This window comes from Pongo pygmaeus, chromosome 2, assembly GCF_028885625.2.
Source record: "Pongo pygmaeus isolate AG05252 chromosome 2, NHGRI_mPonPyg2-v2.0_pri, whole genome shotgun sequence".
Lineage (NCBI taxonomy): Eukaryota > Metazoa > Chordata > Mammalia > Primates > Hominidae > Pongo > Pongo pygmaeus.
In genome coordinates, this window is record NC_085930.1 from 207,406,133 (window position 1) to 207,420,418 (window position 14,286).

General features: G+C 35.6%; 1 protein-coding gene across 23 annotated transcripts in view; it reads right to left on the reverse strand.

The window, feature by feature from the left end:
• The window catches only part of DLG1 (discs large MAGUK scaffold protein 1), a 271,038-nt gene that overhangs the window by 82,038 nt on the left and 174,714 nt on the right, over positions 1-14,286 (reverse strand). For all 23 annotated transcript variants that reach the window (XM_063661361.1, XM_063661354.1, XM_063661352.1 and 20 more), the window contains 2 exons: positions 11,773-11,917; positions 685-805 (listed from right to left, as the gene is read on the reverse strand). In XM_063661361.1, the coding sequence (XP_063517431.1) occupies positions 685-805; positions 11,773-11,917 (266 nt within the window). The remainder of the gene's footprint in view (positions 1-684; positions 806-11,772; positions 11,918-14,286) is intronic.

Sequence of the window (14,286 nt, forward strand, 5' to 3'; positions counted from 1 at the left end):
TTAAAAAGACAGTTAATCTATAAATTTCAGTGCAGTTAGTAACTTTAGATGAAAGTAAATTTTGTGTGTCAGAATATCAAGGATATATAGCAAACAAACAAATGAACAAACAAACAAACAAACCAACCCACCAGCCAGGCAAAGGGGCTCACGCCTGTAATCTTAGTACCTAGGGAGGCACATATGGGAGGATAGCTTGAGTCTAGGAGTTCGAGGATGCAGTGACTTAGTTCATACCACTGCACTCCAACCTGGGCAACAGAGTGAGACTCTGCTGCTAAAACCAAACCAAACCACCACTTAATGGATTCTGAACACAAATCAAATAACTGCCATATTTTTATGGTATATATTAGATAAGGAACATATAAAATGTTACTTTAAAATATGCATAAGAATTTTCTTAACTTAGTTTTACTAAGCTAATTCCTAAGGACAATTTACCAAGCCTCAAAGAAAAGCAGTATTAATTTTTAAAAAGGAGTAATTTATTTGTAAAAACAAAACGTGTGTATTTCAGGCTCTTCAATGAATCCTCCTAAGGAAAAAATTAACCTTTAAGATCATTAACTGTCTAAAAATAAAATTTTTTAGTCCTAAAAATTGTGGCTATCTTACATGGCTGATTAAAATTCAATTTAATAGTTGATTTTATGTAAGAAGGATAAATGTTAACTTCCTTACCTTGTAATTTCATCATCTCCAAGTATTGCTTTAGAAACTGGTGAGTATCTGGCTGGTGATGCTGGTGTCTGGCCCAAGAAGGAAGATGGGCTAACATGGTTATCAACAGGCTGAGAAGAAGCTTCAAAATAAAGAAAGTGAAAAATACTTCAAAAACGAAACAAGCCAATCAGTATTCCATTTATGAGTGATTAATGTGTAATTTATATTCACTCCTTTGTATATCAGAATTTGGTAGAGAAGATTTATTCATCAGCCAAAAAACTGGACATTATGTTGCCCAGGTTAGTCTCAAGCTCCTGTCCTGAAGTGATACTCCCACCTCAGCCTCCCAAAGTGCTGGGATTACAGGCATAAGCCACCACACCCAGATTACTATTTTAAAGAATTATATACAGTCCAAATTAGATTGTGAATAATAAAAATCAGAGGCTTTCCAATAAGTGCGAAAAGACTATGTCCTTATACTAGCTCAGATCTGTCAACCTAATTTACATCTATTCTTTTAAATTCACCCACAGAAGAATAAAAACCTGGTAAAAAGCAAAAAAAAAAAAAAAAAAAAAAAAAAAGCAAAAACCGTCGCCCAGGCATAGTGGCTCACACCTGTTATCCCAGCACTTTGGGAGGCCAAGGCAGGCGGATCACCTGAGGTCAGGAGTTCGAGACAAGCCTTGCCAACATGGTGAAATCCCATCTCTACCAAAAAAATACAAAAATTAGCCAGACATGGTGGCGTGGCCTGTCGTCCCACTTACTCAGGAGGCTGAGGTGGGAGAATCGCTTGAACCTGGGAGGTGGAGGTTGCAGTGAGCCAAGGTCGCATCACTGCACTCCAGCCTAGGTGGCAGAGTGAGAAGCCCTGTCTCGAGAAAGAAAAAGAAAAAAAAAAAAAAAAGCAAAAACCAATGTTGGTTCACTTCAATAGTAATAAATACCACATATAGGTTTTCCATTCTAGCAAAAGCTAATGACAGAAAATTATAAAGTGATTCCTGACCATGCTTTCCAAAGACACAGGTAGGTAACACATGGCAGTTGTAGCTTACAAAGACATAGGACAGTTGAATTATTCCAATCATTACCAAAACACAGAGGAAGCAATATTTAACTTTCTTGAGGCTTTAACTATGATAAAGTTACAAAGCACTTCAAAAGTAGCTGTATTATTTAATTATCAAACATTAATCCCTTTTTTATTAAATTAGAGCACATGTTCTATGGAGGGAAGCAGTATACTACGCACTGGAGTACAAAAATGCAGGAATCATTAGTTCAAATTACTATAGTGGCCAAATAGGTAACATAAAGGAATAAAGTAATCTGGATGAAAGACAACAGAAAATGACTGAAACGATGGTATTTTAGAGATGTAATATATCTATTGATATTACAGGTTTGCAGTACCCAACAGCAATTGTTTCCTACCCAGTTCATATATAAGATGCTCGTTTGTATTTGAGCCAAAGGACTTTCTACCAATGGCTCTTAACTTTGAAAGTCCAAAGTCTTTCCTGGGTGGTAAGTAAGAATGTGTAATTTTCAAGTGAACTGGTATGTAGCCCTCAATCAACAGATACCCACGTGAACCTCTACAATCACTAGTCTGTTAAAAATCCAGAGTTTACTGATTTTTGACTCTTAAATTCTTTTGCTGCATTTTCATATTTAGATGAAACAAAAAACAACTAGACAAGAAATCTAGTCAAATGCCCAAACCAGAAAATATACATTTTCCCTGACACATCCAGACTGTCCCTTTAGTCAATGCATCCTTTCTGGGACAGTTAATCTCACGTGTACTGCATACTCTCAGACAACAGAGACTAAAAATTAATGTTCCTATGAAAGAAATGACGGCCTCAAAGAAGGATCAGATAAAACAGTACTATTTCTTATACCCTAAATCTTACGTAAAAAGGTCCCCCAGAGAAGCACAAGAGTGCCTAATTCATTTTTCTTATATATTAAGATTAATGATTCAACACCTATAAGATTTTATAGAAAAGCAAGCAGAAGAGCTTGAAGTGAAAATGGGAAAAGATTAGTGTCCAAATCAGAAGTTTAGCAAGGCCATGCAGCTAAAGAGAATAGAAGTTAAAAGCGAGAAAATATATAGTGTAAAAAACAGGAGCATTTTAATGTCAGCAGAGAAACTGTATTCTCTGTTAGATTCAACAGACTTCTTTTTTTTTCTACTTTTATTCCTGAGTATCACATTTTGATTACCTTATTTTGGTTATAAACATTGTGGCTCTTTATCTTCTATAGTTCATGTATAACTTCTATAATCTTCTCTATTTCTTTTACTATTCTTGCTAAAAATATTTTTCTAACTAGTACAAAAATTGTTTTCCAATTTTGACATCTGCTCACTTGCAGGTTGCCTCTGTGAGAAACATCCCCTCCATCAATGCTTGACAATCACCACACACACACAAAAAATCAAATGTTATCTAGTCCTCTTAGGTAACAAGAGACAGAAAATCTGAACGTTCTTGTATCTGCTGAGGAAAACGCATTCAGAACTAAAATCCTTCCCAAGAAAACTCCAGGGCCAGATAGATAGATAGGTTCATTGGAAAATTCAACAAAACATCTAGAGATGAAATAACATTCTGAAACATTACAAGACAGAAAAATTTCAGGACACTATCCTAAGTTCATGCTTGTGAACACAGATGTACAACCTAAACAAAATATAAGCAGTTCAAAATCAATGATATACAATATATATTATAATGATGTGGGTTTTTTCCCCCCACAAATGACTGGTTTAACGTTAGAAAATCAATGTAATTTATCATGTTAACAAAATAAAAGAGAAAAATCATCTCAATAAATAATTGGATGAAATTCCATACTTACAAGATAAAAACTCCCCATAAACCAGGAATAAAGGTTAACTTTCTTAATACAAAAAGGATATCTACAGAAGACCTGCTGGTAACACCATATACAATGGTGAACTACTGTTTCCCCCAGTTTGTGAACAAGACAGTGATATTTATTATCACCATTTCTGTTCAACACTGAACTGGAGGTCTTACCAATGCATTAGACAAGAAAAAAGAAAATGAACAGTATAAAGATAATAAAGAAGGAAGTAAAATTCATTGTTCACAGATGACATGGTTATATACATAGACAATCTGAAAGATCTATAAAACCTAATATTAACAAATTTAGCAAGATTGTTGACTAAGCAATTAATATACAAAACAGATATTTTCTATATATCAGTTAAAATTAGAAACATTTAAAAAGTAGTGCATTTATAATAGCATGAAAAACATCAAATAGCCAGGACTAAATCTAACAAATAAAACCTCTACTATACAACACTGCAGAGAGAACGTAAGAAGGACTTCAATAAAAGAAGAGATACTCATATTAATGGACTGATTAAGAAACTCAATTTAATTCTTCCTAAACTGATCTGTAATTTTTTTGATCCTAAAATTAAAAAGGAAATTCAAAGACCCAACATAATCTTGAACAGTAACAAAATTAAGATTTACTTTACATCAACATTTTTTATAAAATTATGATAATTAAGAGACTGCAGGTGGCACAAAGATAAATAGTTCAATGAAACAGAAGAGCCTAGAAATAGGTTCATACATATGTGGTCACTTAAAAGAAAAGCACCAATGCAATTCAGTGGCAGAAATGGTCTTTCAATAAATGATGCTGGAACAATTATATATCTGCATATTAAAAAATCTCTCATTACATGCAAAAATTAGATCAAAATGGATCGGACCTAAATGTGAAAGGCAAAATAATAAAGCTCCTAGAAGTCCCTTATGACATAAGCATAGGAAAAATTTCAACAGGTCACTAAAAGCACTACCTTAATAGAAAAGACTGATAAGGAATTAAAAAATTTTGTCCATCAAAAAGTACCATTTTTTTGAGGGGAAAAGGGAAAACATAAACTCAGTGAAGACATCTGCAATAGATATAACTGATTAGAGTTACTTCTCAAATATATAAAACTTCCTTTAAATCAATAATAAAACCCAACAGAAAAATGTAAAAAGATTTGAACAGACATTGCATTGAACAGGAGTCAAAGCAATAAGCACAGGCAAAAATGCTGAAAATAATTAATCATCAGGAACAACCAGCAATAAATGAATAAATAATCATCAATAAAATCATGAGATAACTTTATACATATCCATACTATTCATAATTAAAAAGATGGATAATACCAAGGGTTGGTGAGGATGTAGAAAAACTGGGGTCTTAATTGTCTCCTACAGTGTTGAAATTGTTCAGCAGTATCTGCTGGAGACTAAACATATGCCTACCCTGTAACACAGCAACCTCACTCCATGAGAAATGAGTGCTTATGTCTGACAAGGATGTGCAAAAACATCCACAGCAGCTATACTCATAAAAGATCAAAACTGTAAGTGACTCAACAGTAAAATGAAAAAAATTGTTGTACACTTATACAATGGAATAATACATAGCAATTTTAAAAAGCCATGTGACTGATCATTAAGCTAAACTCTTAAAATTGGTACCCTTACTGAATATATGTTTTAATTCAATTAAAAATTAAAGAGGTCAGGTACAGTGGCTCATATCTGTAATCCCAACACTTTGGGGGCGCTGAGGCAGGATCACTTGAGGCTAGGAGCTTAGGCAACATAGTGAGACCCCATCTCTACAAAACAATTTTAAAAATTAGCTGGGCATGATATCCCAGACACGTGGGAGGCTGATGTGGGAGGATCGCTTGAGCCCAGGAATTCAAGGCTACAATGAACTATGACCGTGTCACTACACTGCAGCCTGAGCAACTGAGTGACATCCTGTCTCAAATAAAAGAATATTTTTATAGGCTTTCCCCATTTCTTTACTGGGTATGTGTTTTTTTTTTTTTTTCTTACAGAGTCTTGCTTTGTTGCCCAGGCTGGAGTACAGTGGCACGATCTCAGCTCACTGTAACCTCCGCCTCCTGGGTTCAAGCAATTCTCCTGCCTCAGCCTCCCGAGTAGCAGGGACCGGAGGTACTTGCCACCATGCCTGGGTAATTTTTTGTAGTTTAAGTACAGACGGGGTTTCACTGGGTTAGCCAGGATGGTCTTGATCTCCTGACCTCATGATCCGCCCGCCTTGGCCTCCCAACAGTGCTGGGATTACAGGCGTGAGCCACTGTGCCTGGCCTCTTTTTTCTTTTAAGAGATAGGTCTCATTATGTTGCCAAGGCTGGAGTGCAGTGGCTAGACACAGGTGCAATAATAGTGCACTATACCCCCCAAACTCCTGGGTTCAAACAACCCTCCTGCCTCACCCTCCCAAGTAACTGGGACCACAGGCACGCACCACTGTGCCTGGCTTTTTTCCTTTTTGATGTGAAGAAGTCTTAACATGGTAGGAAAATCAGCTCTTGGTGATATTAAGCAGAGAAAAGGAGCAGTGTTAGGGAGGTATCTTAAGATTGTAGGAAGATCCCTCCTATTTCCTTAAGATAAGGAGTATGTAAACATGTTTGTGTGCTGATGGTAATGATCCAGTAGACAGAGGATTTGATTATGCAAGAGAGAGAAGGGACAACTGCAAGAACAAGATTCTCTGCAGACAAGAAATAATGACATTCGGTATACAAATGGAAGACCTGGTTTTCAACAGGAACAATGACAGTGACTCCCATTAAGAAACAAGTGAAAGTGCAGTTTTGGGGTAAAAATATAGTTACATAGGTATATCTAAAAGTGGAAAAATAAGGAAATTCTCTTCTGGGTGCTTATATGAAATATGAAGTGAGATCATCAGTTATGGCTGAATAGTAGATGGCAAGTGAAGGTTTGAGGGGAGAGAAAAATTCTTAACAGTGGGAGAGTGAATTAGGGAAATGTAGTAGGACTGCAGGCAAGAGTAAGGCACCATCTATGATTTATGGCCATACGTAAAAAGCACAATTTTGTGCTTTTCTCCATGGTTCTGCTTTTTAGGAACCATAAATGAAACAGCAGAGTTTGGCTGCACCAGTGTTGGGGGATTCTGCCGCGAAGAAGAAAGGGGCAAAGGACTTGAAGATGTGCAATGAAGTGAACATGATAAACCATGGAATCTAAGGTAACACAAACAGAAAAATTGAGACAAGGAGCAACAAAATAATCATGTCAAATGACTGAACGTCAAAATGAGACTGAGTTGCTAGAACAGAGGTGAATGAACTGACGGTTGTAGTCACAGAATGGGATGATTAAATTGGTATTTTAGAGGCGATGAGAGTTAATAATCATAGATAATAAAATCTCAACTATTATCTTGGAATCAAGTAACTGAGTTGAAGTGGAGGGCAGGATAGCCAGAAAGAGATGAAGAAACCAACAAGTCAGGGCGTTGGACGAATCAGTGTGGTTTTTGGACATGACCAGGAATGACAGCATGAGTAATAGTGGCAAAATGACAATGGGCTTTCGCACTGACGTCTTCAGTGACTAAAGCCAGATTGATGAGGAGAATACTCTATCACCACAGTCAGGGATAGAGAGTAAGCTGAATAACCTGACAGCAGAGTGATAGTGAGGGCTTCAGAAGAACTGATAAGTAAAAATCACTTATGTAAAAAAGTTTTAAACACAAGTGCTTTTTAAAAAACACAAATAGTTTATGAATTGCATATGCAGAAGCATACAACAAAATCCACATCTACAGTTGCCTAAGAAGGGAAGAGACTGGAAGCAAAACATTGTGATCAAGTTGAAACTGCAAGGTGAAATGTCAGCTTTTTTATAATGCTTTATTAGTTCAATAACATATGGGGGAAAAAGTAACATAATCGGCTGGGCTCGGTGGCTCATGCCTATAATCCCAGCACTTTGGGAGGCCGAGGTGGGCAGATCATCTGAGGTTGGGAGTTCGAGACCAGCCTGACCAAACATGGAGAAACCCTGTTTCTACTAAAAATACAAAATTAGCAGGGCGTGGTGGCACATGCCTGTAATCCCAGCTACTGAGGCAAGAGAATGGCTTGAACCTGGGAGGCAGAGGTTGTGGTGATCCGAGATCGCGCCACTGCACTCCAGCCTGGGCAACAAGAGCGAAACTTCATCTTTAAAAAAAAAAAAAAAGGCAACATAATCATAATCAGGGGGCACTAATACTCAATTCGTGGAACAACTGTCACAATGTGCACATGGTTATTGGATAGGCAGCATTTAAAATAAGATACTTGAATTGATGAATAAAATGGCTTATTATTTAAAAAATACACAAAGCCTTTATATAAAGTTTATGTGCAAGAGGAAGTATATGTAAGAATTTCAAATAAGTAGCAAGGTTTTTTTCTTTCACACAAATGAAGTTTGAGACACCATCCCTGTACATCAGACAGGTTAAATACTATTAAGGAAATAATTCAATTATACTTGAGTAATTAATAAATAAATGAGCAGATAATGAAGATACATTATGGAGGGCAGTATGTAGATTTCAAAATGTAATGTTTTTAACTGATAATGATTAGTAATATAATGAATCTTGACAGTTTTAAAATTGGAAGCACTGTTACTTTAAAAATCACCAATATTTCTACAATTCTACAATTTAAAAAAGGAGCACTCAAAAGCAGGTTATACCCAGTACATTTAAGATCTTTATTATTTACGGGTTCTTCAAACATTAACTCAATGCAAAGAACAAATACAGCTTTCATTTTTCCACCAACACAAACACATTAAAAAATATACTTAAATCTCAGCTTATATATTAAAAAAACTGAATATAAAATGGCCAGGTGTGGTGGCTCACGCCTGTAATCCCAGCACTTTGGGAGGCCGAGGCAGGTGGATCACTTGACACCAGGAGTTTGAGACCAGCCTGGCCAACATGGCGAAACCCCGTCTCTACTAAAAATACAAAAATTAGCCAGTCATGGTGTCGCATGCCTGTAATCCCAGCTACTAGGGGGGCTGAGGCAGGAGGATTGCTTGAACCTGGGAGGCGGAGGTTGCAGTGAGCTGAGATTGCACCACTGCACTCCAGCCTGGGCAACAGAGCGAGATTCCATCTCAAAATAAAAAATACATATATATATATATATAATAAAATAAGAAACCTAAAAATACATAAGTACTTTAAGAACAATTTAATCAACTGCAACACAATTGAACTGCATATAAATATAAGCACTAGAACCTGAAAGTACAAAGATAAATAGTATCTGTCCTCATGTACCCAAGAGCAAAGAAAATCCCTTAAGTTTTAGATTTATTGTAAATCAGTGTTTCTCAAAGTGCAGGCCATGAACTAGCAGCACCAGAGACATCAGAATTACAGGCATACCTCAGAGATATTATAGTTCCATACCACAGCAATAAAGCGAATATTGCAATAAAGTCTGTCATATGAATTTTTTGGTTTCCCAGTACAAGTTATGTTTACACTATATTAAGTAAGGAATAGCATTATGACTAAAAATACAATGTACAGGCCTTAATTTTAAAAATACTTTACTGCTAAAAAAACGCTAACAATCATCTCAGCCTTCAGCAAGTTATGATGTTTTTGCTGGTAGAGCATCTTGCCTTGATATTGATAGCCTTGATATTGAGGGTGGTAGTTGCTGAAGGGTGGGGTGCCTGTGTTAATTTCTTAAAATAAGACAAAAATGCAGTTGGCCATATCCACTGACTCTTTCTCTCACAAAAGATTTCTCTGAAGCATGTGATGCTGTTTGATAGCATTTTACCCACAGTAGAACTTCTTTCAAAATTGAAGTGAATTCTCTCAAACCCTACTGCTGCTTTATCAACTAAGTTTATGTAATATTCCAAAATCCTTTGTTGCCGTTTCAACAATGTTCACATCATCTTCACCCACCAGGAGTAGATTCCATCTCAAGAAACCACTTTCTTTGATTATCTATAAGAAGCAGCTTCTTGGTTGTTAAAGTTTTATCATGACATTGCAGCAATTCAGTCACATCTTCAGGCTCCACTTCTAATTCTAGTTCTCTTATTATTTCTACCAATTTGCAGTAACTTGTGCCACTAAAGTTTTGACCTGTTCCAAGTCATCCAAGAGGGCTGGAATCAACATCTTTCAAACTCCTGTTAATGTTGATATTGTGACCTCCTCCCATGAATCATGAATGTCCTTAAAGGCATCTAGACTGGTGAATCCTTTGCAGAAGGTTTTCAATTTACTTTGCCCAGATCCATCAGAGGAATCACTATCTATGGCAGCTATAGCTTTATAAAATGTATTTCTTAAATAGTAAGACTTGAAAGTCAAAATTATTCCTTGATCCATGGACTACAGAGTGGATGACAAGTTAGTAAGCATCAAAACATCAGTCTCCTTGCACATTGCCATTATAGCTCTTGGGCAGCTAGGTGCATTGTCTAAGAGCACTAATATTTTGAAAGGAATTTTTTTTTGTTTTTTGTTTTCTGAGCAGCAGGTCTCAACAGTTGGCTTAAAATATTCAGTAAACCATGCTGTAAACAGATACGCTGTCATTCAGGCTTTGTTGCTTCAGTTATAGAGCACAGGTTTCATTACAGTTATATAGAACAGGCAGACGGGCTTAGCATAATTCCTTGGATTTTCTGGACTGGTAAATGAGCATTGGCTTCAATTGAAAATCACCAGCTGCATTAGCAACTAACAAGAAAGTCAGCCTGTACTTTGAAGCTTTGAAGTCAGGCACTGACGTATCCTCTCTAGCTGTGAAAGTCCTAAAAGGTATCTTTTTCCAGTAGAAGGCTGTTTCATCTACATTGAAAAACTGTTGTTTGGTGTAGCCACTTCCATTAAGTATCATAGCTAGATCTTCTGGATAACTTGCTGCAGCTCCTACATCAGCACTTGCTGCTTTACGTTGCACTTTCATGTTATAGAGATGACTTCTTTCCCTCAACCTCATGAACCAACCCCTGCTAGCCTCACATTTCTCTTCTACAGCTTCCTCACCTCTCTCAGCCTTTTCAGAATTGAAGCACAGTTAGGGTCTTGTTCTGGATTAGGCTTTGGCTTGAAGGAATCTTATGGCTGGTTTGATCTATCTAGACCACTTCAAACTTTGTCCACATCAGCAATCAGATTCTTTTGCTTTCTTATCATTAGTGTGTTCACTGTAACAGTACTTTTAATTTCCTTCAAGAACTTTAACTTGGCTAACTGCAGCAAGAGGTCTAGCTTTCTCCCTTTATTGCCATTGAACATGCCTTCCTCACTAAGTTAAATCATTTTGACATATAATGAGAAATATGCAACTTGTCTTTTCACTTGAGCACTCAGAGGTCATTGTAGATTTATTAACTGGCCTAATTTCAATATTGTTGTATCTTGGGGAATAGGGAGGCCCGAGGAGAGCGAGGGAAATAGGGGAATGACTAGTCATCAGAGGAGCAGTCAGAACACACACATTTATCTATTAAGCTTGCTGTCTTATATGAGTGTGGTTGTGGCACCCCAAAACAATTAAAATAGTAACATCAAAGACCAGTGATCACAGATTACTGTAACTGATATAATAATAATGAAAAAAGTTTGAAATATTGCGAGATTTACCAAAATGTGACACACAGACATTAAGAGACATCAAGCGAGAACATGTTACTGAAGAAAAAAAAGGTGCTGATAAATTTGCTCAATTCAGGATTGCCATAAACCTTCAATTTGTAAAAAATGTAGCCTCTGTGAAGCGCAATAAAGCAAAGCCCAATAGAATGAGGTATGCCCGTACTTTGCTTGTTAGTAGAATGAACTGCTTGTTAAAGCAAATTTCTGTGCTCAAGTGGAAAACTATTAGAACAAAACAATTTCAATATTTGCAAATGTTCTTTAGTGACTTATTTACATAAAAGTTTGCAAGTCAATCCTTTAAATGTAACAGTAATTACTACTATAAAATAATAAAGGTGAAAAGGATCCCCCCTTCTAATTATAAAAATTTTGACTTAAAGTAGATTTTAAAAAATGAGTATATTAACATGCTTGTTTCTTTAAAAATATTTGCATAATGTTTAAACTTTATTATACTGAGAACATTTCACTAATGGCATCACAACTGAAGAAGTAAGATAAATTTAAGCAAACGTATGCTAACAGACTTACAGTTGGTGATATCAGGTGGTGCATAGCCATCATTCATATACATACTTGTGGGTTTTGCGACTTTCAAATAAACAAAATCAGATGTGTTCTTTAAGGCAGTTACTGCTTCTTCATGAGTAACTTCTTCTAAACATACGTTATTCACCTAAAAAAAGTCCCAAAAGACATTTATGACATTTTCACTTGTTTTCTGAGTTTTGGAAACAATTTCACGAAAAGAAAGGGAAAATGAGAGTTGTTTAAGGAAAATAAAGGTACGCCGAAAGAAAATACCCATGTTTGATGTCTATGATCTCAGTAAGTTGTTTATCATGACATGTGAAGTTGTTGAACGTTAACAGAATAGCCCATCTTGCTTCCAGCCTCCATCCCTCCTGTTCTCCCAGTCTTGATTTTCTTTCATTCTTAGGCATTTAGGAATGTGTGTGGATGAGTTTTAGACCTTTTTTTCTTTAAAGAAATGGAAACATACTAAAATTTTTGTTCTTATGTTAGGATTTTTAATGTAAGGTACCTTAGAGACTGTTCCATGTTGGGACACAAATTAATAGAATTACTACATTGTTAAAAAAAACAGCTGCATAGTAGCCCATTGTGTGGCTATATCATAATTTATTAAATATTATATCTGTTAATATTCCCATATTTAAATTGGAAAACTATTAGAACACAATTGAGCACAAATATTTAAATTGTTCTCCTAAATGGTTTTAGTAAATTTATACTCACTACCACAGTATATGAGAGTGCCCATCTACTTAGACCTTTGCCAACATTAAACATTATCAGCTAATTTAAAAAATCTGTAAAATGATGCATCTTTTAATTTATACATCAATTAGTTTTAAATTTTTACTTTTGTAATACTCAAGTTGATTTTTTTTTTCAATTATTTTTTGGCCATTCACCTATCTTCAGTATAGAAATATAACTGATTTTTAGGTAGTGATGTATCCTGCAACCAGTACTAAACTAATTTATTAGTTCTATTAGCAGGTTCCTAGGATAGTCTATATACAATATGATGACATCTGCAAATATAGTTTTATTTCTTCCTTTCTAATCTGATTTTTTTTTCCTTTTTCTTTTCTTATTGCCCTGGACAGAATCTCAACTGTAACACTGATGAGAAGTGGTAGTTTATGTCTTTCTAGCAATCTGTCAATTTCATCTAAGTTACCTCAGGTATTAGCACATAGTTACTCATAACAGTGTCTTGTTTTCCCTCTTTCATGCTTGCTTTCAGAAATTTCAGCCTTCTCTTTTTTCTTGGCTGGTCTGAAGGTTTGCCATTTTGTTGATTTTTTTTCAAAGGACCAACTTTCAGTTTTGTCTATCTTCTCTACATCTTTTCTATTACCTATTTCATTAGTTTCTGCTCTAATCTTTATTATTTCCACCCTTCTGTTTGCTTTAGGTTTGGATTGTTCTTCTCTTTGATACTTTTTTTTTTTTTTGCAAATAAGTAAAACATTATCAATGTTTCTGTTTTAAATTACCACGTATTAACAATATTAACTTTAATATACTTTTCATTTTCCTAATCTGTACCTTTATAATTGACAATTGTAGTTTTTAATATTTTCACAAAAAAATTTAAAGGTCATAGAAGAATAATTTCCCTTCACTGATTATTAACATTGCTTTGCAGAGTCTCAGCAGCATGGTCATTCTTATGGTTCCACATTATCACGCAAAGCAAGGACTGCCTGCATTTTGAAATATACATTAAACAGCTGTGGTGTACTGCTGAAATACACATTAAATAGGTGTGGTGTACTGCTGAAATACACATTAAATAGGTGTGGTGTACTGCTGAAATACACATTAAATAGCTGTGGTGTACTGCTGAAATACACATTAAATAGCTGTGGTGTACTGTTGAAATACACATTAAATAGCTGTGGTGTACTGTTGAAATACGTATTAAATACCTGTGGTGTACTGCTGAAATACGTATTAAATAGCGGTGGTGTACTGTTGAAATACATATTAGATAGCTGCGGTGTACTGCTGAAATACATATTAAATAACTGTGGTGTACTGCTGGAATAAATATTAGATAGCTGCGGTGTACTGTTGAAATACATATTAAATAGCCGTGGTGTACTGCTGGAATAAATATTAGATAGCTGCGGTGTACTGTTGAAATACATATTAAATAGCCGTGGTGTACTGCTGGAATAAATATTAGATAGCTGTGGTGTACTGTTGAAATACATATTAAATAGCCGTGGTGTACTGCTGGAATAAATATTAGATAGCTGTGGTGTACTGTTGAAATACATATTAAATAGCCGTGGTGTACTGCTGGAATAAATATTAGATAGCTGCGGTGTACTGTTGAAATACATATTAAATAGCCGTGGTGTACTGCTGGAATAAATATTAGATAGCTGCGGTGTACTGTTGAAATACATATTAAATAGCCGTGGTGTACTGCTGGAATAAATATTAGATAGCTGTGGTGTACTGTTGAAATACATATTAAATAGCCGTGGTGTACTGCTGGAA